Source organism: Orycteropus afer, unplaced genomic scaffold (genome assembly GCF_000298275.1).
Source record: "Orycteropus afer afer isolate SDZICR_OR568_19922 unplaced genomic scaffold, OryAfe1.0 scaffold00074, whole genome shotgun sequence".
Classification (NCBI taxonomy): domain Eukaryota; kingdom Metazoa; phylum Chordata; class Mammalia; order Tubulidentata; family Orycteropodidae; genus Orycteropus; species Orycteropus afer.
The window spans coordinates 10,478,899-10,504,510 of NW_006921661.1; the positions used below are offsets into that span (position 1 = coordinate 10,478,899).

General features: G+C 46.0%; 1 protein-coding gene and 1 non-coding gene across 2 annotated transcripts in view; both read left to right on the forward strand.

The window, feature by feature from the left end:
* The window catches only part of LOC103197171 (short transient receptor potential channel 2), a 41,765-nt gene extending 16,827 nt beyond the window's left edge, over window positions 1–24,938 (forward strand). The window contains exons 8-22 of the mRNA XM_007941046.1: window positions 2,504–2,655; window positions 3,403–3,523; window positions 4,423–4,474; window positions 5,399–6,121; window positions 7,668–7,874; window positions 8,897–9,061; window positions 10,317–10,491; window positions 13,700–13,900; window positions 13,987–14,149; window positions 15,480–15,572; window positions 18,634–18,826; window positions 20,399–20,526; window positions 20,653–20,731; window positions 23,470–23,599; window positions 24,547–24,938. Of these exons, the coding sequence (XP_007939237.1) occupies window positions 2,504–2,655; window positions 3,403–3,523; window positions 4,423–4,474; window positions 5,399–6,121; window positions 7,668–7,874; window positions 8,897–9,061; window positions 10,317–10,491; window positions 13,700–13,900; window positions 13,987–14,149; window positions 15,480–15,572; window positions 18,634–18,826; window positions 20,399–20,526; window positions 20,653–20,731; window positions 23,470–23,599; window positions 24,547–24,938 (2,974 nt within the window). The remainder of the gene's footprint in view (window positions 1–2,503; window positions 2,656–3,402; window positions 3,524–4,422; window positions 4,475–5,398; window positions 6,122–7,667; window positions 7,875–8,896; window positions 9,062–10,316; window positions 10,492–13,699; window positions 13,901–13,986; window positions 14,150–15,479; window positions 15,573–18,633; window positions 18,827–20,398; window positions 20,527–20,652; window positions 20,732–23,469; window positions 23,600–24,546) is intronic.
* On the forward strand, window positions 11,401–11,502 carry LOC122150016. The gene has a single exon (XR_006163444.1). It is a non-coding gene; the product is annotated as a U6 spliceosomal RNA (small nuclear RNA).
* Window positions 24,939–25,612: the final 674 nt, after the last annotated feature.

Below are 25,612 nucleotides of genomic sequence, written 5' to 3' on the forward strand. Positions count from 1 at the left end.
CAGTGGTTTTATTTTTCTCTTCCTGTTCTGGAATTCCAGTGACATGTAGGTTATTCCTTTTGATGGTATCCCACATGAACCTTAGGCTTTCTTCATTGTGTTTTGATCTTTTTCCTGATTGATCCCTTTCCAAAGAAGTATTCAGGTATTTGTCTTCAATCTCATTAATTCTGTCTTCCATTGCATCAGTTCTACTCTTTTACCCTTTCAATGTGTTATCTATTTCTGACAATTTAGAATTAATCTTCTTGATTTCTATCTGTAGATTTTTAATCATTTCTAATTTTTCATTTATTTTGTCATTTTGTTCTTGTATTTTCTTCCAAAATTTTTCTATGGTTTTGTCTGTGTTTTCCTTAATCTGTTTCTTAATCCTTTGAATATACCTAAATATAATTCTTTCGAATTCCTTATCAGAGAGTTCCATTGGTGCGTCTTCCTCAGGGATGTGTTTTGGGTCTGTATCCTGGTTCCTTGTTTCTCCTGCTTTATCTTGCTTCTTTGTGTGGACTGTGATGCTCTGTTGTCTCTGAGGCATTGTGACATTTTTGTGTTTATATTTAATTGGTGGTTAAATGTTGGAGTGACTTGCCCACAATTTTCATTTTCTTTGTTTTGTTTGTATATCATCCACACAAGCAAGGTACTGTGCTGTGCTCCTCTATTCACTAGTTGAAAGCAGTTATACACTCACCACCTGTCTCCTTTCCTGTTGTCAGCCTCTTGTATGTCCCTGCAACCTTGGCAAACAAAGCTTATTATTAGGTCCCTGGAATCCGAGTAAGAATGCTATCACTTTAAAATCCAAAATGGTTGCCACTTGTAAAGATTCAAATTGGCTGCTCCCTCAGTCACTTTAAATATCCTAAATGGCCACCACTTGTGAACATTCAAAATCGCTATGCCCTCAATCACTTTAAATATCCAAAATGGCTGTGCCCTCCAGACAGCAGAAAGTCAACAGCTCAGGTTGTCTCCCTCCTTGCTGTTTCCCTTCCTAGTCATAGGCCACCAGCACAGTCATCCCTTGGTGACCGGGGCTGATCTTCAGGTCAATTCTCAGGTCCCAACACTGCTTGGAAATATTCAGCAGTTGATCCTGTCAGAGTAGCTGACAATCTGCAGCTCCGACCCTGTCTGTACGCACTGTTTTCATTCAGGTTTTTCTATTAGTTGGTGCCTAATCCACTTCTGTATAGTTCCTTTCAAAGCTCAGGGCTCCAGGATTATCTTCTGTATCTCTGTCAATTGGTTTTTCTTTTCTTTGTTGAAAAGGGTCTGTGTCGCTTGTCTGCCTGTTCCTCCATCTTACCGGAAGTCCCCCAAGCCACTCAACCTTAGGCTTCAGCTCTGGGTCCTGCTCCTGGCCAGGTGAAGCTGGAGGCTTTTCTTCTCTCAGGCAGTTGCTGGCTGCTTAGGCTGACAAACCCAAGGTCGACAAGTAAAAAAGGCATAGTCCCAATATTACCAAACAGCATGGCAGGCCACTAATTCAAGTTCCAAGATTGTCAGGGCATGGCAGACTGCTGAACAGTGATTGGGCTACATTCAGGGTTCAAGCGTGTCAAAAAGCTGGAGACCTCCCTCAAAGCTGCTGCTTGTATACTGGAAGCAGATCCCATCCCTAAAACAGCTACTCAGCTGCTCCAGTAAATTCCACCATGGAGTTGATTGCCAGTCTCACCATGGGGAATAACTACATCAAGCTGCCCAGCCACTCAGCCAGGCCTAGCCAAGTTGATACACAACCTTAACTACCACAAATCTACAAAAGCATTATTCATAATAGCCAAAAAATGGAAATAGTCCAAATGTCTATCAACTGATAAATAGATAACCAACATACTATATATTGATACAATGGAATATTATTTTGCCAAAAGAAAGGAATGAAGTACAGATACATTCTACAACATGGATGAACCTTAAAAACATGCTAAGTGAAAGAAGCTATTCACAAGACCACATAATATATTATTTCAATCATAGAAAAATCCAGAATATACAAATCCATAGAGACAGTCAATTAGTGGTTTCCTGGGGCTAGGGAAGGAAGTAATGGGGAGTAACTTCTATGGTACAAGGTTTCTCTCTGAGGTGCTGAAAATGTTCTGGAATTAGATACTGGTGATGTCTGTACAACTTTATGGATATACTAAAAACTACTGAATAGTACATTAAAAGGAGTGAATTTTATGACGTGAATTATATCTCAATTTAAAAAAATAAGAACCTTAAAACAGTAATACAAGTGCTTTTCTCAGATGTTAAAAGGTTAAATGATATCCCTCAAGTCTAATACATTAAGTGGGGTCACTAGGACTCCAACCCAAGGCTTCAGGCTATTTTACTTTATATTCTTTTTGCCCTAATTCTGGGCTCCTTCTGTTCAATAAGACTCTATTTATTTTCTAAGTTTCCATGCAAATGGTACTTGTTTGCCACCTTATGACAAAATACCACTTCTTGCTAATATCTGATCTTTAACTGTTCTTTCTCACAGATTTCTATCTAACTGTAACCCTCAGCCAAACAGGAGGGGCACAACACGACAACATCATCTGCAAACCCAAAGCTATGGACAGAGACAACAACACCAACCTCAAACCCAAAGCAGTGGTGTCCAGGATAGTGGACAGTGCCCCATTTGTGCTGGTGAGCTGCCTGGCTTAGGCACACGGGGTTGTTATGGGACCGTTAGGCATCCCTTGAGAGAGAACTAGGAGATCTAGGAATGTTGTCATGGAACATTTGGACTAGGACTCCTGGCTTCTGTCTTCTCTGAAACACCCAGGTATATATCTATGCTTTTAGCCCAACTATATAATTCAGGACAATTCCGTATTGAGCACCTGCTCAGGTTGTGTTCACCAACCTGAGGAAGGGACATGGGCCCTGCCTTCAGGAGAAGCATGAAATAGTACATTATAAAGTAATACTGGAGAGGGCCTAGAATTTTTTTTATAACTTTTCTTTATGTCCAGATTCGACTTATTTTCTAAGTCTCTATTCAGTGGTACTTATTTGCCAAGTCTTGTCTGATTTCAAGTCATCTCTCCCAACTGAGCTCCTGCAGCATTCTCTAATTCCCATAGGTTTAACACTTCTCAGTCTCTGCTTTGTGTCATTGTAATGTGTGTTGATGGCTTATCTTCACCAGTAGTCTCTACATTCCATAAATGTAAACCCAAGCCTGGGTTTACTATATCCCTCAGCTCCTAGCACAGTGTTGGGCTAGTAAACAAAAAGTGGTGGATACATGCGTAGATAGTATATCTTGGATATGAAATATTGAATGACAAGTTGCCTGCATTTTGACAGCAGATGCTCCCTCAGACTGCTTGGAGTAGCATTCTGCCTGTGAGTGGGTACATTTTGTTTACCTCCTTCTCTTCCTCTTAGGCTCCTTCACCCTTGAAATTCTCGCCCTGCATGCTGCCACGTGTGGAGAGACCTCCCCACCTCACCCAGCCTCTCCCTCTTCATCACCATCTTCATCACCATCTTCATCCCAGTCTGTAGTGTGGGTTCCCTCCCCAGAAAGCTCACCACCCATTTCCTGGGTCCAGTGCCCTATCTGCCAGTTCCAATTCTCAGCGGGAGAAGTAGAAGAACATGCCAGCATGTGTGGGGAGCTCCCCTAGGCATGAGCCGTGAGGGCCTGTGGTTTTGTTGTCCCCCACCCCCATCTCTATCTGGTATAACTGACAATGGGAGTCTCTTGACAGCTGAGAAGGACTGATGAGGCCTAGCCTCTCTCCCTCCTTCGCTCCAACCATTCCCTCAGGAGTCTGTCTGAAGGCACCTCTGGGCATAGCTTAATCCTCACTCCCAGTTGTCAAGGCTTCTGTCGCCATGGCACCTGATTCTTCCAAGAGCAGCCCTATCATTTTTCCTCTTGGAACTTCTAGAGTAGGATTAGTGATCTCTCTAGGACGTTGGAACACAATCCAGAACTTCTTCCTCTGAAAGGAAAACTGAGGCCCGGTGAAGAGAAAAGCATTACCTAACAGATAAGATCCTGTGATGTACTAGGAAGGTGAGAGTGGTTTTGAGCAATAAATAGACTGCATTCTAGCATCTCATAAATTTTCAGTGTCCTTTATGTGTTCCTATCCTCTGATCAGGTATTGTTATTTAATCAGTATTTAATAAATAAACACATGTTATTTATCTTAGGCCCAGAATTAACCCTCAGTAACAGAAAATATCCTGCTCTCATCACAAAGCTATTATAGAGGTTAGATAGGTTAATGACTAAGAAATGGTTCTAGACCTGGCTGTGAAACCTTAGGCAAATCCTGTTTCCCATCTGTGCAATGAGGTAGTTAGACTACAGGGTGTCTCAGTCCTTTCCAGCTAGAACATTCTAAGTTATTCTCACTTTCTTTGAACAACTATGTCCTATCTCCCTTTCCCCAGAAGATTTAATTTTATGTTGCTTACACCACCTCCCCTGGTCCCAGGGTACAGGGCAGAGGGGGAGCAGCTGGTCCTAGCAAAGGGAGGGTCCAGGGCGGGGTTTTAAGAGGATGCTAGGCACTGTCAGGGGAGCAGACAGCAGGAGTTCAGTCCTTCGGTCTCTGCCAGCATAGGTGAGTGCAGCCATGGACTCCCTCACGGTAAGAGGCCTTCTTCTCCCCTGGCTTCCCCTATCCTGGTCCCATTTCTGATGATGAATCAAACAGCAGTTTGGCCCAGAGGGGTAGCAAGGACATCCTAGCTTCTAGGCATGTGGTGGGCATCTCCTGTAGCTGGGAGAAGAGCCCCTGGAACCCTGAACATGGACATAGTGGAGAAGAGCTATGAGGATGAAGCTGGGCCTGGGAGCAATCAGGGGAGAAATGTCCCCTAAAGCAGAAGAGGGTAGAGCTAAGGGGGCTTGATGAAGGGGGTGCATGTTGGGACCCTGGTAGGAAGCCTGGTAAGTACCGAAGGGCTTGGGAAAGCTCAGTTCAAAGACCCTCCTTTGTGGACATGTCTAGACGTGCCTGTCAGAGATGCTCTGGGATTTCTGGAAGGAGGAGCAGGTGGGAGATTAAGTCAACAATATGGGAGCTGGGTCCTGGACAAATCCTGTGTGCCTGCATGTGGAATTGGCTCCCAGTCAGCCCCACCTCCTACTAGAACCTACCCACATTTGGCCCCACTGTGTACAAGGGTAGAAGTTGTACTGAGGAAGGGGCTCCAGTCACCCAGTCCTGATACTTTCTTAACCTGAGAATCTACACAATAAAATGGTAAATAAAAATTTTGTTAGTATGTGGTTTGGACAGGGAATGTAATGGTGGGCTGGGTGTCAAGGGCAAAGGCTTGAGAGTAGAAGGGTGAAGGGGAAGACCCCAAAGTGAAGGGACTTGGCATTTGGGATCCCAGCCCTCTCTACTGCTTCATTCAGCCACAGCCTAACTGGACGGAGATCGTGAACAAAAAGCTGAAGTTCCCACCTCCACTCTTGGGTGCCATCCAGGAGGGGCGACTGGGCCTTGTGCAGCAGCTGCTGGAGTCAGGGGTGGAGGCCACAGGTGGCAGTGGCCCAGGTGGGCCCCTGCGGAATGTAGAGGAGGCTGAGGACCGCTCCTGGAGGGAAGCTCTCAACCTGGCCATCCGCCTGGGCCACGAGGCCATCACCGATATGCTATTGGCCAATGTCAAATTCGACTTCCGGCAGATCCATGAGGCATTGCTAGTGGCAGTGGATACAAATCAGCCAGCAGTGGTGCGTCGCTTACTGGCCCGGCTGGAACGGGAGAAGGGCCGCAAAGTAGACACTAGGTCTTTCTCACTGGCTTTCTTTGACTCATCAATCGATGGCTCCCGCTTTGCCCCTGGTGTCACTCCACTCACTCTGGCCTGCCAGAAGGATCTGTATGAGATTGCACAGCTGCTCATGGATCAGGGTCACACCATCGCCCGACCCCACCCAGTCTCCTGTGCCTGCCTCGAGTGCGGCAACGCCCGCCGCTATGACCTGCTAAAGTTCTCCTTGTCCCGCATCAACACCTATCGTGGCATTGCCAGCAGGGCGCATCTCTCACTGGCCAGTGAGGATGCCATGCTGGCTGCCTTCCAGCTTAGCCGCGAGCTCAGGCGCCTTGCACGCAAGGAGCCCGAGTTTAAGGTTGGTTTCATATTTTCTGCCTTCTGTGCCCCCGTATATGTTGTTTTACCAGGGCATTGTTGGACCTGTGGTAGGTATTCTGGGAAGTAGAAAACAACTGAAAGAAGATGAGGGCATGAAGGGGCATTCATTCTAATGGTAGAGAGCAGTCCTTCCCTCTAGGGGCACCTAGTCTTGTGGTGGCACAAGCTCTACCCTAGAAGTTCCCTGCGTCTGTGGGAGGAGAGAACAAAGACAGAGATTGCAAAACAGCAGGACAGACTTAGAGATGACACTTAATATAATGTCTTTTCTGAGTACCTGCTGGGTGTTCCCACCTAGAGCATTTTATATTGAGGATCCAAAGAAGATGGGGCTCTCAAGTTTGTGATCATAAGCAAGGAGAAGGTTGAGAGGGGAAATAGGACTCTTCATTCATTATCTCTGGATGTTGCTAACAGGGCTTCTAAAGCCCTTGAAACAGTTCAGGAAACTATAGCTGTTATGTTGAGGGAAAACGCTATGGAAGAATCAGGTTTAGTCTTAGATACAGAAATGGGTGGTTTAAGACAAGAGGAGCAGGAAGGGTGAGTGGGGTAAGGATATAGTCCAAGCAAAAGTAGAGATGAGTACAGGGGAGACCCTGTAGGACAGAGAAGGAACGAGGGGGAACCAGTGGAGGCCTGGAGGCAGAGACTTGAATACCACCATTCTAATTCAGTTCATCACTCAACCACTGACACCTCCTCTGTGCCAAGCAAACTTGATCCCTGTCCTCAAGATTACCATTAGATGGAGAAACAGTTAAGAATGTCAAAATGGAGACCTAAGGCAGGATGTGGCTATGCCATATGAGCTGGTAGAAGAGCATACTGCCTCCCACCCTGGGCTAGGGCAGAGTTGAACAATGAGGAGCCTCCACTTCACAGGTGTCAGGAAAGGGGAGTCCTTTCCAAAGAACTTTGACAGGCACAATTCCCTTCTGTTATTACAGCAGTTCACGGAGGAGGCATAGCAGAATTATCCCTGCTTCATAGGCACGGGAGCTGAGAGACAGTGCTGAGACTCAAACCCAGCCTCCTGAAATCTTAGCTTGGATTCTGTCTGGGGTAAGGGCTCAATGTGAAACTGAGGATGGAACTGGTAGAGTGGAGGCAAGGACCACCATGTGCATTTCTACATCTCCTAAAACTGCCAGCATGGGATGTCTTATAAGATAGAGGCTCAGAAAAAAAATGGGCATATGAAAGGCATAAAGAGTAGGAGTCAAAGTGGGACAGGAAAGGGAATACAAAAGATGGGTGAAAGTGACAGAGTTTTGAGTAGAAGTAACAGTAATGAGGCAGAGGTAGCAAAGGATAAGCAAAGAAGACACAGGATGTACCTGTAACAAAGAGATAGATGAGGTGGCTGAGAAAAAAAGGACTCGATGGCCCAGGATAACAACAGATGTGGGAAAGATGTGGTGGAAGAGCAGGGCCCGGGCCCAGGCCCACCGTAGTGGGGGGCTGATTTAATTGGGCTGGGTCCACAGAGGGCAGGCACAAATAGGTCTGTCTCCCTGCAGCCTGAGTACATTGCCCTGGAGTCACTGAGCCAGGACTACGGCTTTGAACTGCTAGGCATGTGCCGAAACCAGAGTGAGGTCACTGCAGTGCTCAACGACCTGGGTGAGGACAGCGAGACGGAGGCTGAGGGCCTGGGCCAGGCCTTTGAGGAGGGCATCCCAAACCTGGCAAGGCTGCGACTGGCCGTCAACTACAACCAGAAGCGGGTCAGCCGGGCCCTAACCATCTCCCCCCTCCCTGCCCTAGTCCCTTGTCCTGCCCCATCCTGCCCTAATCCCTTGTCCTGCCCTTCCCTGCCCTAATCCCTTGTCCTGCCATTTATAAGTATCTTCCACTCCAAGTCCTTTTTTTACCCTCAGGACCCATCTTAGACCTTGATCTTGAGCACCCTTCTATCCAGGCTCTTCATCCTATGGGTCCTCGATTCTCCCTTCTTACCTTTAACCTACACCTCTAAACTCTGCCCAGTCCTTAGAAGACCCATTACCCACCAGGACCTTACCTTCCAACCAGGATATCTAGGTCTTGACTCGGCTCTATCTCTGACTTACTGATTAACTTTGGGCTGGTCCTTTCCCTCATAAGACTCCAGTATCTCTATATGAAAAGTTAGACTGGACCTCTCAGGGCTTAGATAGCAAGTGATTCTATGAGTCACTGTCTCATTAGATGCACACACACATACACACACACCAAGCTAAAGATATACTCCCCTTGTTCCCTTTCCAGCCTCCTCCATCCCTTCTCATTCTCCTTACCTACCCTCAGATATCCTAGGCCACCAGTACCTTAATCAAAAACCCTCCTTCATAATAGTTCCCCTGGCCCTGCCATCCACGACACTAAGTCCCCCTTCCCTGTTCCTCTCCTCCTCAAAACCATTCAGGCTGGTGTCCCACATCTCTAAGAAAACAGGGAATCCTGAGATTCTAGGACCTGGGTACCCATCTTTACCCACCACAGACTGACTTAGAGCCAAGAATGTGGGATCTGGAAAATTAAAAAAAAAAAATCCCTGAGTTCAGCTTCTTCCTTCACAAGGAAGGAAACAAAGGCTGGGAGAGGGGTTGCCCAAGGTCACATGGCAAGTGAGTTGCCTGTCTTCTAGGCTGGGGGACCTAAGTAGGGAGGAAGGCTGACTCAATTTCCGGGGCAGGGAAGCAAGACCTGTACATCCCAGTGCTCCCCTTGTGTCCTCCCTGCCTAGTGGTCCCTCTGCTCTGCTTAGTTTGTAGCACACCCTATCTGCCAGCAAGTCCTGTCCTCCATCTGGTGCGGGAACCTGGCCGGCTGGCGTGGAAGTACCACCATCTGGAAGCTCTTTGTTGCCTTCCTCATCTTCCTCACCATGCCCTTCCTCTGCCTTGGCTACTGGCTGGCACCCAAGTCTCAGGTACTAAGAATGAGATAAATGAGAACTATCATTTATTGAGTGTTTGTTCTGTGCCAGGCCCTGAACTGGGCATCTTACAAATTTACCCATAACTGGAAGCGGCCCTGGAAGATAGGTGTTATCTCTCTGTGTTATAGAGGAGGAATCTGAGGCACAGAGAATACAAGGGTTTGGTTTGGTTTGGTTTTGCCCATGGTAGCAGTAAACAGCAAAATCAGGGTTTTAACAGGTCAACCCTGCCTCCAAAGTCGGAATCTTATGCACAGCTCTACAGTCTCCTAATAAGGCCCCATGTCATCCTGGAAATTCTTCAGGAGTCCTTGTGAACCTAAATATTTTTATTTCTTCCCTCAACAAATATTTCTTTGAGACCCTCCTGTGACCAAGGCATTGTGCTTGACACTGGGCATATAATGAAAACAAGCCCTGTTCCGATTTACCAGTTAAAGAATGGGGAGAGGGGTTCCAGAAAGCAGGAGTAGTATGTATAAAGGCCCAGGGAGCAGAGGATGTAAAGCATTAGAGAGACTGAATGGAATTCCATGTTGTAAAAGCATAAGCGCAAATAGCAATAGTAAGTACAAATTGGTGAAAGGGGCAGGGAGGGACCAGCAAAGTCAGCGGGAGCCAGATCGTGCAGGGCTTCAGACGCCATGTTAAGACAGTTAGACTGCATCCTGGGGGCAGTTGTAGGATTTAAATGAGATGAGTGACCCCATCCGTTTTGTTTTTTGGAATGGTCTCTCTAGCAGTGAGTGGTATAGAAGAATGGATTGGATGGGAAGCCAGCCAGGGGTTAGGGAGACTCAGAGTGTGGAGACGTGTGTGGGGGAGGATGCAGAGATGCCTCTCAGGTGCCTGGCTGAGTAACTCGCTTATTTTCTGAGATGAAGACACAGGAAGAGGAGCAAGTTTGAGACAGAAGAGAATGAACTTATTTTTTTTAACTTGGTTGGGTTTGAGAAGCCTACGGGGACCCCCCAAGGTAAAATTACTTTACCTCTGGGGTTCTCAGTTCCTTATCTGAAAAAAATGGAAATAATAAGACCTACTTACCTCATGGTTGTAAAGGAAACGATAGATATGAAAGTCTAGGGTCTGGTATTATACATTCTCAATAAATGTCTGAATAAATGAGTAAGTGAGTCTGAGAAAAGAAGAGTGATATGTGGATTTAACAGTCCGGAGGGGCCTTCAAGAGAGAGTGATGCATGAGCAGGACTCTGGAGCCATGATCTCTTCCTTCCCACTCAAGCTGGGCCATCTGCTAAAGATCCCGGTACTGAAGTTCCTCCTGCACTCCGCCTCCTATCTGTGGTTCCTCATCTTCCTGCTGGGAGAATCCCTAGTCATGGAGACGCAGCTCAGCATCTTCCGTGGCCGCAGCCAGAGCGTCTGGGAGACTTCTCTACACATGGTTTGGGTCACAGGTACACGGGGCTCTTTATTTGTAGCTGTCTCCTTTAGGGGGCTTCACTGTTCTCCATGATAAGCAGTCCAAGGGGGGGACCCTGCTCCTGCAGATGCCCACTGAACATGTAACCAGGCCCCTCTCTGCTTTATCATATCAAGGATCTCTTCCTCTTCAGCCCCAATTAGGGCGCTTAGCCCTGTGACAGACTCCTTGAGCAAGGGCCCCCATTCTTCCCTCACCCTAGCTCCAGTCACTACCTACTCTGGAGGTTCTTCTCTTCTCACAAGTAAGAAACTTGCCCACAGTATCAGGTGGGAAAATACCTTGGTTTAATGGTAACCTGCAAGTACACTACCAAGCAAGCTATCCTAGAGATCATGGAACAGAAGTCTCACAGAATAAATTAAGATGCTCAAATCATACCATTTTTTAAATCAATAAAGGACCAGACCTGAGGTTTGAGTAGCGTGCATGCAACAGAGGTGCCTGCGACCAATGCTTTTTATGGGAGAAACAAAGAAGCAACTATGTCTGGCCACAGCTGTAGCTTACTAATTATCCTAATGAGCAGCTATGACTTGTATTTGCATTCCTCAGGCAGAAGACAGACGGGGCCAAAGTGGGTCTCACCAATGGACAGCTGATTTAAGATCTGATGAATAATGAGGGCCTGATAGCCCTCATGCATATTCAGTGTTATCATGAGTATTTGACGTCTACCAGTCCTTACAATCCTTTCTATATATGTTCACACTCATATGTTCTACTTAATATTTTTTGTTTAACATGTCATCCAGGTTACTAATTTATCTATGCTTAACACATCAGTTTAATTGACTCCATTTTTCTTTTTTTTTCTATAGCAGAATTGTATATTCACAAACAATTCAGCAAATGCATATTGCATACGAGAATACCCAGAGCTGTGCTCTCTTCAGCAGCACATATACTAAAATTGGAATGATGCAGAGATTAGCATGGCCCCTGAGCAAGGATGACACAAATTCATGAAGCATTTCATATTTTTTCAATGGAAAAACAATCTGCTCTGTAGGAATTCACCCAAATCACAATAAAAAATTCAAACAAAAACTCCAGCGCTCTACCTAGCCTCTAGGCTGGTGAGGTCAGCAGGCTGTTTAGGTGGCCTCTTTTTAGCTCAGTTAGCAAAATCCCAGCCACTCGTATACCAAATTCACTATTCCACCCTGTACGGTACCAATGATATCAGAAAGGAAATTTGACCAAGAAACTTTCAAGAAAGAAAACAAGATCAGTCCAAGAAGGAGTTTCTCACCCAATTATTTACTAAACATTATTGACTTGTACTGGGTTGAGATAAAACCAATATAGTTCCTGTCCTTGTGGAAGAAAAATCTTATAAACATGTAAAATAATTTATTCTTGCCATAAGTATTTGCTGATCCCCAACTATGAGTGAAGCTCATAGTTGAAGAGATCCCCAACTATGAGTGAAGAGAATACATGGATAAGTTAAATATGGTTCCATCCATCCATTCAACATACATGTACTGAGCATCTCCTTTACCCTCACAAGGTACTGATTTCATCCTCATACACAGAACTGATTGCAGTTTCTGACTACATCACGCTCTCACTTGCCTCTAGCCTTGGCACAGCACTCTTCCTCAAGCCCTCTCCCCTTCCCATGCCGCCCCTTCATCTGGCTGGCTCCTACCCGTCCGTCAGGCTTCAGCTTAAATCTCAGTTTCTTTCACAAGCTTTCCCTGACTCCCAAATCAGGATGAGGATCCATTCCTAAACACTTCTATAACAGTCTATCTTTCCCCTTCTCCTCAGTCCTTGCATTTGATTGTAGCTACTTGATTATTTGTCTGCCTCCTTACTGAGTGACAGGGACTGTGTCTGTATTATTCACAAGATCCCAGTGACATATGGTAGGGACTGAACAAATATTTTATAGCAGTGAATACTGGGTCTTGATCTGGGTACTGGGGACAAAGACAAATTGGACGTGGACCCTCCCCTTGAAGGGCTCCAAGTTCAGGGAGCGACAAGGTGAGGGAGGATAGGCCCATGGAGAGAGATTCTGTAGTGTCTCACAGCAGTGGCATCAGAGAGATGAACCAAGTGCTGTGGGAACACACAGCAGGGAGCCACTCACTCCACCTGGTTAGAAAAAGCTTCACAGAGAAGGTAATATTTGACCTGGGCCACAAAGGCCAACAGCGCTTCAATAAGGTATAAAGGGACATTAAAGGTGGAGGAACAGTGAGTGAAAAGATACATGATTATATCCAGGGAATAGAGAAGAAAGGTACAATATGGCAGGATCACCTGGCTGGTGGGGCCCACTCCCTCACCCCCAGGTCTGGCACCAGGCTCCACTGAGACACTGGCCCCCTAAGCAGGCTGATGATTTGGAGCCCTTTCTAAAGCAGTGTTCTTTAAATATTTGTCCAACGTATTTGGTAGAGAACAGAGAGAAAGTGATTTTTTTTCATAATTATATGCTTAGTAATTCACTTCCACTGGCCAAAGCAGAAGAATCACTCTGAGGGGGGGAAATATATACATATACATAGGAGCTCTGGTGGCATAGTGCCTAAGGCATTTGACTGCTAATCAGAAGGCTGGCAGTTCAAACCCACCAACCACTCCTCAGAAGGAAGATGGGGCAATCTACTTCCGTAGTGATACCACCTTGGAAACCCAAGGAGGGGTGGGTCGCTATAAGCCAGGTTTGACTCGCCGGCAGTGAGTTTGGCTTTTTTTGCTGTATATGTATACATATACATGTATACACACACACACACATATATCAAAACAATTTTACTTTTTGATCGTTCTTGTTTCCTTTTCAGGTTGTTTGGTGATTTTCCAAGCCAAACAACTCAGAACACATATTAAAGATTTAAAATGCAAGTTAAAAAAATAAATCCCTCTCTCCCAATAAACAGCCTCTCCCTCACTTTCTGGATATCAGCTGACTGTGACTACTGGTGCAGGTCAGAGTGACCAAGAGCTTGCTCAGGGTATAGTGTTTCTTATTTTCACTTAAGATCACTGTGTACTGAAGTAGATCAAATGCTTACATTTGAGCAACTTATCCCAGTGATGTTTTAGCCCCTCACCTTCCCCCATAGACAGGTTCTCCCCATCCACACCTTAATGAAGTTCTGACCTGGAAGGAAGGGGAGAGTTCTGCCTCATCCTGCAGTAACCCCTGGCGCCTCTTGCAGGCTTCCTCTGGTTCGAGTGTAAGGAGGTGTGGATCGAGGGCCTGCGTAGTTACCTCCTGGATTGGTGGAACTTCCTGGACGTGGTCATCCTGTCTCTGTACCTGGCAGCCTTTGCACTGCGTGTTCTCCTGGCTGGTCTTGCCCATATGCACTGCTGGGATGCCCCAAACGGAACTGCCTGCCACTATTTCACCACTGCTGGTGAGATCTCCCCTCATCCACCCTGAATCTCCCACCCCTTCCTCTTCCTTGGCCCTCAGTCCCAGCCCCCATTCCACCCTACACAGAGAGAAGTGAGTGGCGCACCGAGGATCCCCAGTTCTTGGCTGAGGTGCTCTTTGCTGTCACCAGCATGCTCAGCTTCACCCGCCTGGCCTACATTCTGCCAGCCCATGAGTCACTGGGCACTTTGCAGATTTCCATTGGCAAGATGATTGATGACATGATCCGGTGGGTACCATCCTTCCTAAGAGTACCCTCCTCTTTGATAGACTCCACTAGACCTTCTGAAACTCCCCACTCCAGTGTAGTTCAGAAGTTCTTAACCAGGCTTCCTTGTTCAGACTCCAGGGGCCTGTGAACCCCTGAAACTGTAGAGAAAATTTAGAGTGTAAGTGGAAATGTCCATTTCTCTGCAGAGAGGACCTGTAACTTTCATCCCATTCTCAAAGAGGCCCCTGACTCCAGAAAAGGTTAAAAAGCACTGAGAGCAGAGAGCGCCCTGGGTTGTGAGTTCCAGTTCTAGTTCTGTTGCCCTCTATGTGACCCCTCTCTGGGCCTCAGTTTTCTCATTGTGTATTAAGGGCACCGGATTCAGGTCCCTTTGCATCCTTCCCACTCTAGAACTGCTCTTGAACCCATGACATTTGCTGGTCTTCTCGGTGCTTATCACCTAATCATTTACAGCCAAACTTCATCAGAGCCCATAGTTAGCACCTGCTCGCCTGAGCATCCCCTCCCTGAAGTGGGACTGGACTGGGTTACCTTAGTGGGAAAAGTCCTGGTTACATCTGTGACCATGTCCAGCTCAGCTTAGCTTGGAGAAAACCCTCCTACTCCACTCCTGGGCTCTTCTAGCCTCTGTTGCAGATTTACTTATGTAGCTCTAACTCTTCTGATGGTAGCTGCTGTTCAGAAGGACTCTGATTCCCACCCATCCCTGCACCACATCTAACCATCTTAGCCCCTCCCTGAGAGAATGACTCATCTTCAGCTTTGACTGATTGGACTCACTACCCTTTATTCTTTTTTAAAAAAAAAAAAAAAAATTATTGTTATTTGGGTGAAAGTTTACAGAGCAAATTCATTTTCCACAGAGAAGTTCATATGCATTTCATCTCATGACACTGACTACAATCTCCCACAGTGTAACAGCTCTCTTCCCACTTCTTCCCCTTAGTTACCTTTCCCTGTGTCCTTCCCTCCCATGCACTCCTGCCCCCCGACCCCTGCCAGCTGTCTCTCTGTGCATACACTGCCCTTCTATTCTCCCATGATTGATCTTCCCAAGGAGTGTATCTCCCTAATATAAATGTTCAGCTAATATGTCACTGCCCTTTATTCTTGAGGGAAAACTTCTGTTTTGGCACCCACTTTAAATCACTTCTCACTTTCCACTGCTAATTTCTCTATTCTTAATAACACAAAATTAAGTACTTATCAAGTAGAGAGGTTGGCCTGGGGAGGCCATCACTGCCCCCCTCCGTATCCCTCTTCTTATAGCCTGACTTCTCCCAGAGTGAGACCCACACTGACCCTTCTCTGTTGCCCTCCCTGTCAGGTTCATGTTTATCCTCATGATCATCCTAACTGCCTTCCTCTGTGGCCTCAACAACATCTATGTGCCCTACCAGGAGACGGAGCGGCTGGGCAAGTATGCTGAGGCAGAAATAAGATGGGCAAGTGGGAGGCTGGGACCTTGCACGCTGGAGCCTTAGTGACCATTCTTCCTAACCCCTCCCTCCCTCATTGATTCACCCAATAATGCTCTTGTTTGCTTTCCCCCTCATTGAATCAATGAGCAACTTATCCCAGTGATGTTTTAGCCCCCCACCTTCCCCCATAGACAGGTTCTCCCCATCCATTGAATCAATTAGGGGAAAAGCAAACAAGACCGAGTCATTTGTTCATCCATTCATTCATTCACTCTCTCACTTTTCCCAAACACTTTATACAACCTAGTTGATGAGATACACTTCCCATTGTATCATATCAGGAGGTACATGATGTCAGTTTGGCCCATTGGTGATGTTACTTGGTTAAGACAGACTTCAGAAAACCTTTCCATTGTAGAGGAACCTCTTCCCCTTTCAGTGATGGGGACATATATTGAGACTGTGTGACTAACCTGCTCCCTTGCAAACTTTCACCCACTGACTTTAGCATTCACAGATGATTTTAACCTGAATTGGTTATTAACAATGGTGGTTACAAAAATGGTGATTTTCTATTTCTATAACATCTTCAGGAGCTCTGGTAGTGTAATGCCTAAGGCACTTGACTGCTAACCAGAAGGCTGGCAGTTCAAATCCACCAGCCACTCCTCGGAAGGAAGGTTGGGCAATCTACTTCCATAGTGATACCACCTCAGAAACCCAAGGAGAGGTTGCTATGAGTCTGGTCCGACTCCATGGCACATAATAACATTATATCTTCTACATTTGTTAGCTGGCATTCTTCTATGAGGAAGTGCTTTCTCTTTACCTCTTTCTTTTTGAGTTATCACTATAGACTCAAAAACCTTTTAAATATAATAATCCATTATAGTCATCATCCTTTTTAATGCTCAAATTGTCCTAAATATGGCCAATAATTAATTCTCATGTTTGCTTATTCACTTGCTCATTCATTCATTCCTTAACTCACTTTTTAAATTAATTCACTTTCTTAATTATTTACTTAATGACTTACTTTGTGTTTTTTGTTTTGCTTTTTTTAAAAAAAAAAATTATACCCAGTTACTGACCCCTTTATTGTAGTAGGTTCTGTTCCAGGAAATTAAGACAAAATAAATGAACCAGACTCAGTCCCATAGAGAGAAGATAGCCATGTGCACAAATAAGTGCAATTTGGGCATAACTGCTGTGAAAAAGGAGGGCTTATATTGAGGGTGCCTAGTGGACGACTCCCCTTCCTTTGTCTTGGATGATCAGGGAAGGCTTCACCAGCAAGGGAGAGTATGTACTCCACCTTGAAGGGTTATGGACTTCAGAGAAGAGACAGAGCATCCCAGGCTAAAGGGAGTGATACCAAAGCAAGGAGGTACATGGGGAAATAGTAAGAAGTTCTCTCTTGTTGGTACATGAAGGAAATTTTGTGAGAGGAGACTGGAGAGGGTAGCAGGAGCCAGGTCTTGGTGCTTGAAGATTCTGCTGAGAAGCTTGGACTTTCTCCAGCAGGCCAGGGAACTCCAGGTGAGCTCCCAAGCAGTCATCCAATCATAAAGTCACATGACAGCAAACGATCAATGTGTGATCATTTCATTTTATGATACTGAAGGACTCACACTTGGGCCTGTGGATATTGGTCAAGGCTTTCTCATGGTTCCAGTGTACATGGAGGCATTATTTAGACCATTCCTCTTACCAAGAATCCTTGTTTATATCCCAGCTTTAGGATGTCAGCTTAAAGGACCTGAATCTGTACAGTTTAAAGTTAAACCTTGAATCTGCCTTGTCAGAGATATTAAGTACCCATTTCAACCTGCTCCACAGCTCCTGGTGGTACTAGTCACTCTACATTAGCAAGGGGAGACTTCACTCTCCTAGACTATTCATTCAAGGGGGGCAGCTAATTAAGTCAGAAGTGTTTTTACTAAAAATCTCAGGTAGGCTGCATAGAGGACATCTGGACTGAAGTCAGGAGCATTCAACGACTGACAAGCAGAAGTATAACACATCAGATTAGCATTTAGAAAGAACAGCCTTGAGGCCAGGAGACTAATTTGAGGTTGCTGCAGTAAGCTAGGCCTGAACTGGCACTGAAATGGAAGAGATACAATAATTTTCATAAAAACACAACAGGAGGGAAAGTCTGTAGTTAGGGCTGTGACTAATAGACATGCACATTCTATGGGGTAGGTAAGGAAGGAAATGGAAAGGCTTCCTGGAAGGGGTACCACTGTGGTCCAAACCACCATCATCTATCATCCAGACAATGGCAACAGTTTAACTCCATCCCTCCACTCTCATCTGCTTCCCTTCTGTTTACTTGAAGCAGCCAAAGTGGTCTTTCCAAATGTAAATTAGGTATCACCTCTCCACTTAGAACTTCATAGCTTCCTATTACTCCAAGGCCATAGTAAGGACATTTGTTTTTATTAAACAAAGCCATGCATGATCTGGCTGGTCCCTACTTCCTTTTCAAAAATCTCTCCCCCCCTTACTCTCTGAGACCAGTTATGCTGCCTTTCTCTGAGTTCTTTAGATAGCCCCATGCTCCTTCACCACTCCTTCCTTTTCATCTGGTTGATTCCACCTATTCTTCAGAGCTCAGCTTGAATGTCATTTTCTCAAAGAAGCCTCCCTGACATCCAGACTAAGGTACACCCAAGTTCTCAATTCTCAGTCTCATTGCATCCTGTGCTGCTCCTTCATAGCATTTACCACAATTTTTAAATATTGATATACTTAGTGTCTGTCTTACTCTCCAGAAATAAGCTCCTTGAAAACAGAGACTGCACTTATCTTGTTCATGGCTATATCTTTAGCATTTATGTCACTGCTATGTGCTCAGTAAATATCAGTTGACTAAATGAATATAAGTTGGAACTCAGAAATGGCAAGTATCCATATGGGTCAGAGTGGCCCAAAGAGTTTCATGGAAGCAGAATGCCTTTGTCTGGGTCCTGGAGGGCAAGGAGAAGTGTGTCTGGGTGGAGCTCAGTCTCATCTTCACCCCTCACTTCCTATCCCTTCCTTGGCCTGGCATGTTAGTTTCAACGAGACATTCCAGTTTCTGTTCTGGACCATGTTTGGCATGGAGGAGCACAGCGTGGTAGACATGCCTCAGTTTCTGGTGCCTGAATTCGTGGGCCGGGCCCTCTACGGCATCTTTACCATCGTCATGGTCATTGTGCTGCTCAACATGCTCATTGCTATGATCACCAACTCCTTCCAGAAGATTGAGGTACGTGAACTGAGGTCAGATTAGAGCAGGGAGGAGAATAGAGGAACAGATGGAAAGAACAGGTGAAAGTTGTCAAGACCTTGGGCTCCTGCTCTGCCTCCACTATTACCCTGTTTGAGGCTTTGGACAAGTTCCCCTCTTTTGGCCTCATTTTCCTCCTCTGTAAAATGAAGGTCTTAGTAATGCTATCACACTCTCTGGACATCAAGTCTAATGCTCTTTCCACTTCATGGTAATGGTGGAGGTTGTAGAAAAGTAGATGGGAATGTGAGAAGGAAGAGGGGAGGAGATGGATGGGTTGGGACTTGAAGTCTGAAGAATAGGCTGGGTATCAGAAGGGTAAAAGAAAATGGAAAGGAAGAAAGGATAGGCACAAAACATGGGTATACGGGTGGAGAGATGGGTGGACAGGCTGAACTATTCGGTATATCTATGAAGTGGGGAGAGTATCAAAGAACATGTATAGGGTTGGCAGACAATGGTCCTATAAGTTTATGTGAATGATCAGAATTCCAGGTGTATAGTAGAGCTGACAAGGGGCAAGGTTGTGGTCACTGCTTGGTCACAGCCAGCTACCCAGAGGGACCAAGTAGTTGAACCTGCGGGCTTGGGACCATAGTCACAGGGGACATCAAGCTCAATTGGCATAACATACTATACAAAACATTGTTCCACCTCCTACTTTGGCGAGTAGCAACTGGGATCTTAAAAGCTAGCAAGCTGCCGTCTACATGCAACAATGGGTCTCTCCTTGTCCAGAGCAAAGAAGAATGAAGAAAACCAAAAAGTCATGGAAACAATTAGTCCTAGAGACTGGTACGCCATCCGATCTGCAGCCTCCATGACTATGAGACCAGAAGAACTAGATGGTGCCCAGCTACCACTGTCATCCACTTGGAAGGGGATCTATGTAGGAGATCCTTGATAAGAGAGGGAGAACAATGTGGACAAAACTCAAAATCATTTGGAGAAAAAAAGGGGGGAGACCAGGTTTGCTGGTCCAATAGAGCCTGGTGGAACCGCTGAGACTATGGCCCCTAGCTGCCCTTCAGGTCTGGAATTGAACCCACACCTGTGGTTTCCAGCCAACAAAAGACAGGCATATGAGTTGAACGTTTACCTGAGGTAGATACACTCCTTGGAGAGAACAATCATTGGAGAAAGAAAGGCTGCTTATGCACAGGGAGACAGCTCAGGGGTCAGGAGTGTATGGAGGGATGGACACAGGGAAGAGGTAACTATGGGGAGGAAGTAGGAGGGGAGCTTTTGCATTGTGGTAAATTGTGGTCAGTGTCATGAGACAAAATGTATGTGAACTGCTGTATGGAAAGTGAATTTGCTCTGTAAATTTTCACCCAAATCACAATTTAAAAAAGAAAAGAAAAGATAGGCACATATAGGCAGGGGAAATGTGGGTGATGAGGACAGAATAAAAATGGAGGGGAGGAAAGTCACTGACATGATGGAGAATGAGATCTGTGAGGACTGGGGAAAAGAGAAGGCAGATTGAGTGGGCAAAAGAGCTGGGTACCAAAGCAATCCTTGCACAGTCTTCTACTTCCTGGTCCCCAGGATGACGCTGATGTAGAGTGGAAATTTGCTCGCTCCAAGCTCTACTTGTCCTACTTCCGAGAGGGCCTGACGCTGCCTGTGCCCTTCAACATTCTACCCTCCCCCAAGTCCTTCTTCTACCTTCTCAGGTGATGACCTCAGAGCTTTCAACGCTAGTTCCCCAAAGATAACAGCCCATTTCACCTTTAGCTCCTGCCCCAAATTTCTAGGCCCTGTCTTCTGACTGACCTCTTCCCAACATCTAAATCTCTTAGGAGGATTTTCCAGTTCATTTGCTGTTGCTGTTCCTGCTGCAAAACCAAGAAGCCAGACTATCCCCCAATCCCCATCTTTGTGAGTATCTTGTCTGCTTGTTTGTCTCCTTCACTTCGGGCCTTCAACTGTGTTGTCTATGCCATCTGTTTTTCTGTACACTCTTGGTTTGTCTGTCTTTCCAGAAAGTCTTTTTCCAATTCCCACTCTTTCATGTGGCTTCCCTTTGCCTCTTTCTGGCTCTGACCATTTCCTAAATTTCCAACCCTGTTGTCACCAGGCTTAAACAGAAGTTCATGCCACCCTTCTCCCAAGCCACCAATATCCCCTAAGCTCCAGACAAGCCTTTTGCCCTAAACTGGGCCAAACCTTGTTGAATCTTTTTTTAAAAAATGAGAGAATTCTCCAACAAACTTGAAAATTAAAAGGCTGATAGAGGACTGAAAGAGGGGGCCAGGCCTGCAAAGGGCTCACTGACCCCTAATCTGGTCTAGTTTAGAAGCCCCTTCCTAATTCAGACCAACATTACTGCCAGGTCCACAGAGAGTTCTGTTGTTGTTAGGTGCCATTGAGTCAGTTCCAACTCATAACGACCCTGAGTACAACACAGGGAAACACTGCCCAGTCCTATGCCATCCTCATAATCATTGCTATATTTGATCCCATGCAGAAGGTTCTAGCCCTTTAAAACTTTTTACCTGAGGATATCTCTAATTTATGGCCTGCAGGCCAGCTCTATGGGGCCACAAATCATCTCTCAAGTTCTGAGGTCCCTTTATACTCTGGTTGGTCAGTAATTTGTTCAACAAACACCTACCAAAACACACCCATATTAGAAACAAAGGTACTTGAGGTGCTGACCAGTCCAGAATAACAGAACAGATTGTAATTGTATAAAATGACAAGACTATTATAGGAAGAGGGAGCTCTGGTGGCGTAGTGTCTAAGGCATGTGACTGCCAACCAGAAGGCTGGCAGTTCCAACCCACCAGCCACTCCTCAGAAGGAAGACTGGGCAATCTACTTCCATAGAGATACCGCCTCAGAAACCCAAGGAGGGGTGGCTATGAGTCAGAAACAACTCAGTGGCAGTGAGCTTGGGTTACTTTCATTTTATTATAGGAAGAAGCACAGGGGACTATTGGATCCATAGATCCAGCCTCAGGACAGGTTTCTTAGAGATGCTGAAGGCAAAACAAAATCCTGAAGGTTAAGCACGAGGTTGATGGGCAGATGAGATAGAGAAGGGAGTTCTGGGGGCAGGAAACTGTGTGTGCTAAAGCATGACACAATCAGGAAATTAAATGCCAAAGATTCCCCAGTTCTCACCCCAGCCTGGCTCCAGGCTATCCTGCATGGATACCTCTTTAAACACCTTCCTAGCTCTTTGAATCCTAGATCTAGAATTACCACCCTTTTCCTCTAGCTACTTCCTGCCCTTGCCCAGGTTACCTGATGCATATTTGCAGATGACACACCAGGATTACTTCCACCCTTTGGTGAAACTCAGCTTCTGTGCCTAAGATTATATTCAGTTCCCTGGCCTTGTGCTTGTCTGTCTTACTGCAATGGGCAGACTCACTATGTCAGTCAGATCCCTACATAGCAGCCAGCTGCGAGTCTCCTTGGTCCTCCATTGCACCCCCACTGAGATCCCACCTTCTCCCAGCTGCCACCACCTCACTAACTTGTTCTTTGGTGATCTAATCAGGTGTCCCCTTCCCACCTGTCCTGCATCCTCAGGAGACGTCCTCCCCAAGTTCTTTATTTTACACAGGAAAAATGCTTTAATATTCTGTACCAAAAGGGCTAATAATTCTTTCATAACTTTCCCTGCCCCATGTCTGTCTATCATCTCCTTTTAATATATTTAATTAAAAATTTTTGCTTTTTTACATTATAAATGTAAATATGCTAACTATAAAGTATTTAGAAAGTAGATAAAACTAGATAAATAAAAATAATTTAAGAATTTAAAGAGCCTTTACTTTATAATAGACACTGTGCCACACTGGGTAGTAGTTATTATTACCATTTCTGTTTTAAATTTGGAGAGATGGAATAATTTGCCTGCTGCAAAGTGACTGTGCTAGGACTTGAACCTCTGTCTCCCAGATCAGTACTCTACCTATTACACTGCTGCTACCACTTTTCATCATCTGCCCCATCTGACTAGTCCCAAGGCCTAAAACTGGACCCAGAATCAATCACTCTAATTTGCATGAAGATTTCCACTCTGTTGCATAAGCAGGTCCAAGCAGTGCCTCTGCACATCCCTGACTCTACCCTTCTCTGGAATTTGAAGGGCAAGGTTGTTGTTGTTGTTGTTATGTGCCATCAAGTCAGACCTGACTCATAGTGACCCCTCCTTGGGTTTCCGAGACAGTATCGCTACAGAAGTAGATCGCCTCATCTTCCTTCCGAGGAGTGGCTGGTGGGTTTGAACCAGCAGCCTTCTGATTAGCAGTCAAGTGCCTTAGGCACTACGCTATCAGAGGTTAGCCTGGATTAACTCAACCTAAGAAAGCCAGGGTTAGGTCAGTGGCAGGAAAGGAAGTTTAGCTCTGCCCTGCTCAGTCTCTGCCTCTGCCCACCATCCCCTCACCTTCCAGCCCCCACAGCCCACCCCGTTCCTCTATCCTCCCACCTTCCAGGACTTCCCTGTGAGGTGGGGGCAAACCAGGGTCTAGGTGTGTGGCCTGCAGGGACAGAAAAGGCTGCACAGGCCCTGCCTCAATCCTTCGTTGCCTGGGGGGTGGAGCTGGTGATTACAGGACACTGGAGAAGGGAGTATCTCTTACCCTTGTCTTCCCACTCAGGCCAATCCTGGGGCAGGGACAGGGCCTGGGGAGGGAGAGCGAAGATCTTACCGGCTTCGTGTCATCAAGGCCCTGGTCCAGCGCTACATAGAGACTGCCCGACGTGAATTCGAGGAGACTCGTAGGAAAGGTTAGTTGCCCATCTCCAAGGCTTCCCTATTCCCGTACCTTGCTAACCTGGGATAAATACCCTATACTCAGACATACCCCTCACCCAGCCTGCTTATATGTGTGTCCCCATCTTACTCTTCCCATGGAAGCCACACTTGAACAGTGTATCCCCTTGTACTCAGTTATCTGCTCACCCATTCAAATAGTTATTCCACTCATTTCATTTAATCCTTCTTCCTGCCCTCCTTTCCTCATGTGCTCACTTATTCTCAATCACTCCCTTACCCATTCACTCATTCACTTAATTCATGATCAGTTGATTGATTCATTCATTTATTCACTCATTCAACGAACATTTATTGTTATGTCCTCCTTTGTTCTGGGTTCTGCAGTTGGGGGTAGGGGGCTGTGTAGAGCAAGAATACATGGGAAGCTCTCAGTTTGATGAGAAAAGGTACATTATACTAGGCAGAGAATATTTAGCTATGAGAGGCACAGATTGCAGTGGGAGCCCAAAGGATGGAAACAATCTATCATTTTAAGAGGATAGTGGGAAGGTAGGATAGTGTACCAGAAGTTGGGGAAGGAGGAGGTAGAGCTTGAACTGGGTCCTGAAGGATGGGTATGAGAAGGGCGGGTGTATTAGAGGGCTAATAGAGGCAGATGTACAAATCTCTACCAGTTAAAAACTATTCTCCCCTATTACTCCTGATCTTTTCTAACCCCAAGGCTTTCCTTCATTATAAATCCTAAACTAACCCCTCCCTACCCCTGCTCAGATTCTTCTGTCCCAGACTTTGCCTGACCACCTGGTTCCCAGCCCATAAGGTGGTCTCTCACCTCCTCCAATTCTCCTCCTTCAGGATTCTCAGGAAGAGCATCCCTTGGGGTACTGTTGGGGTTAGAAATGACACAGAGTAGGCTCATCTTCTGAGACACCTCCCCTCAATACTCCATCTCTCCCAGACCTGGGCAACAGACTGACAGAGCTGACCAAGACTGTATCTCGATTGCAAAGTGAAGTAGCTGGTGTGCGGCGGACTCTGGCACAGGGAGGGACACCCCGGCCCCCTGACGGTGCCAGTGTTCTCAGTCGCTACATTACCCGAGTGCGTAACAGCTTCCAGAACCTTGGGCCCCCAATCCCTGAGACCCCAGAGCTGACAGTGCCAGGGATTGTGGAAACCCAAGGATCTTCAGAAACTGGACCTCAAGACACTGGAGGGACTAGGGCTCTAGCTTCTGGAGAGTCCAGCCCCTCCTCCCCAGCTCATGTGCTAGTGCATAGAGAGCAGGAAGCAGAGGGGGTTGGGGACCTGTCCCAGGAGGAGGGTTTGGGGACCAAAGGGGAGCCCTAGGCAATGGGAAGTTCCTTTTTTTCTGTTGCTTAGTAGAACAGCCTAGTAGAGCCTATTGCTTTCTTTGCCTCAATAAAATTTCTGTTCTGAATACTGGATGCCTCCGGAGTATGTGAGAATCCTTGATTCTTGATATTTTGAGGTCCCACCACCCCTATGCTCTTCTATGCATCCTTGAATGAGAAGGTCAAAGAGAAGATGGCTTGCTCTGGGGTTCCAGGTATCATGACCTTAGGATCCTACTTTGGGCTTCCTCAAATGATTTGGTAAAAAGACTTCTGGGCTGGGAGGCAGGAGCCGTGTTTCAGTACTAATTTTCTAATCTTGGCGAAGTAGCTTCCCTTCTTGGCCTTTCATTCCTCATCTGGCAAATAGATGAGGAATCCATCTGTCTCCCTTCCTGCCTTCAGGGTTGTTGTGAAGAACCTTTGGCTGCTCAAACATCTGGGTTTACAGGTTATAATGTGTGACAGGGACAAGAGATTATTCTTTTTCAGTCCCTCAGTCCTGACTCTGGCATCAACAGAGCAGGGCAGATCCTCAAGCCTCATGGAAAAAACCAATCATGAAATTGGATGTCTCCACACTGCAAAACCATTTAATTAAATGACCATCACAGCACTCCCCTTGTTGTCCCAGACAGTCCCCACCATATACTGGGGTACCCTCCACCC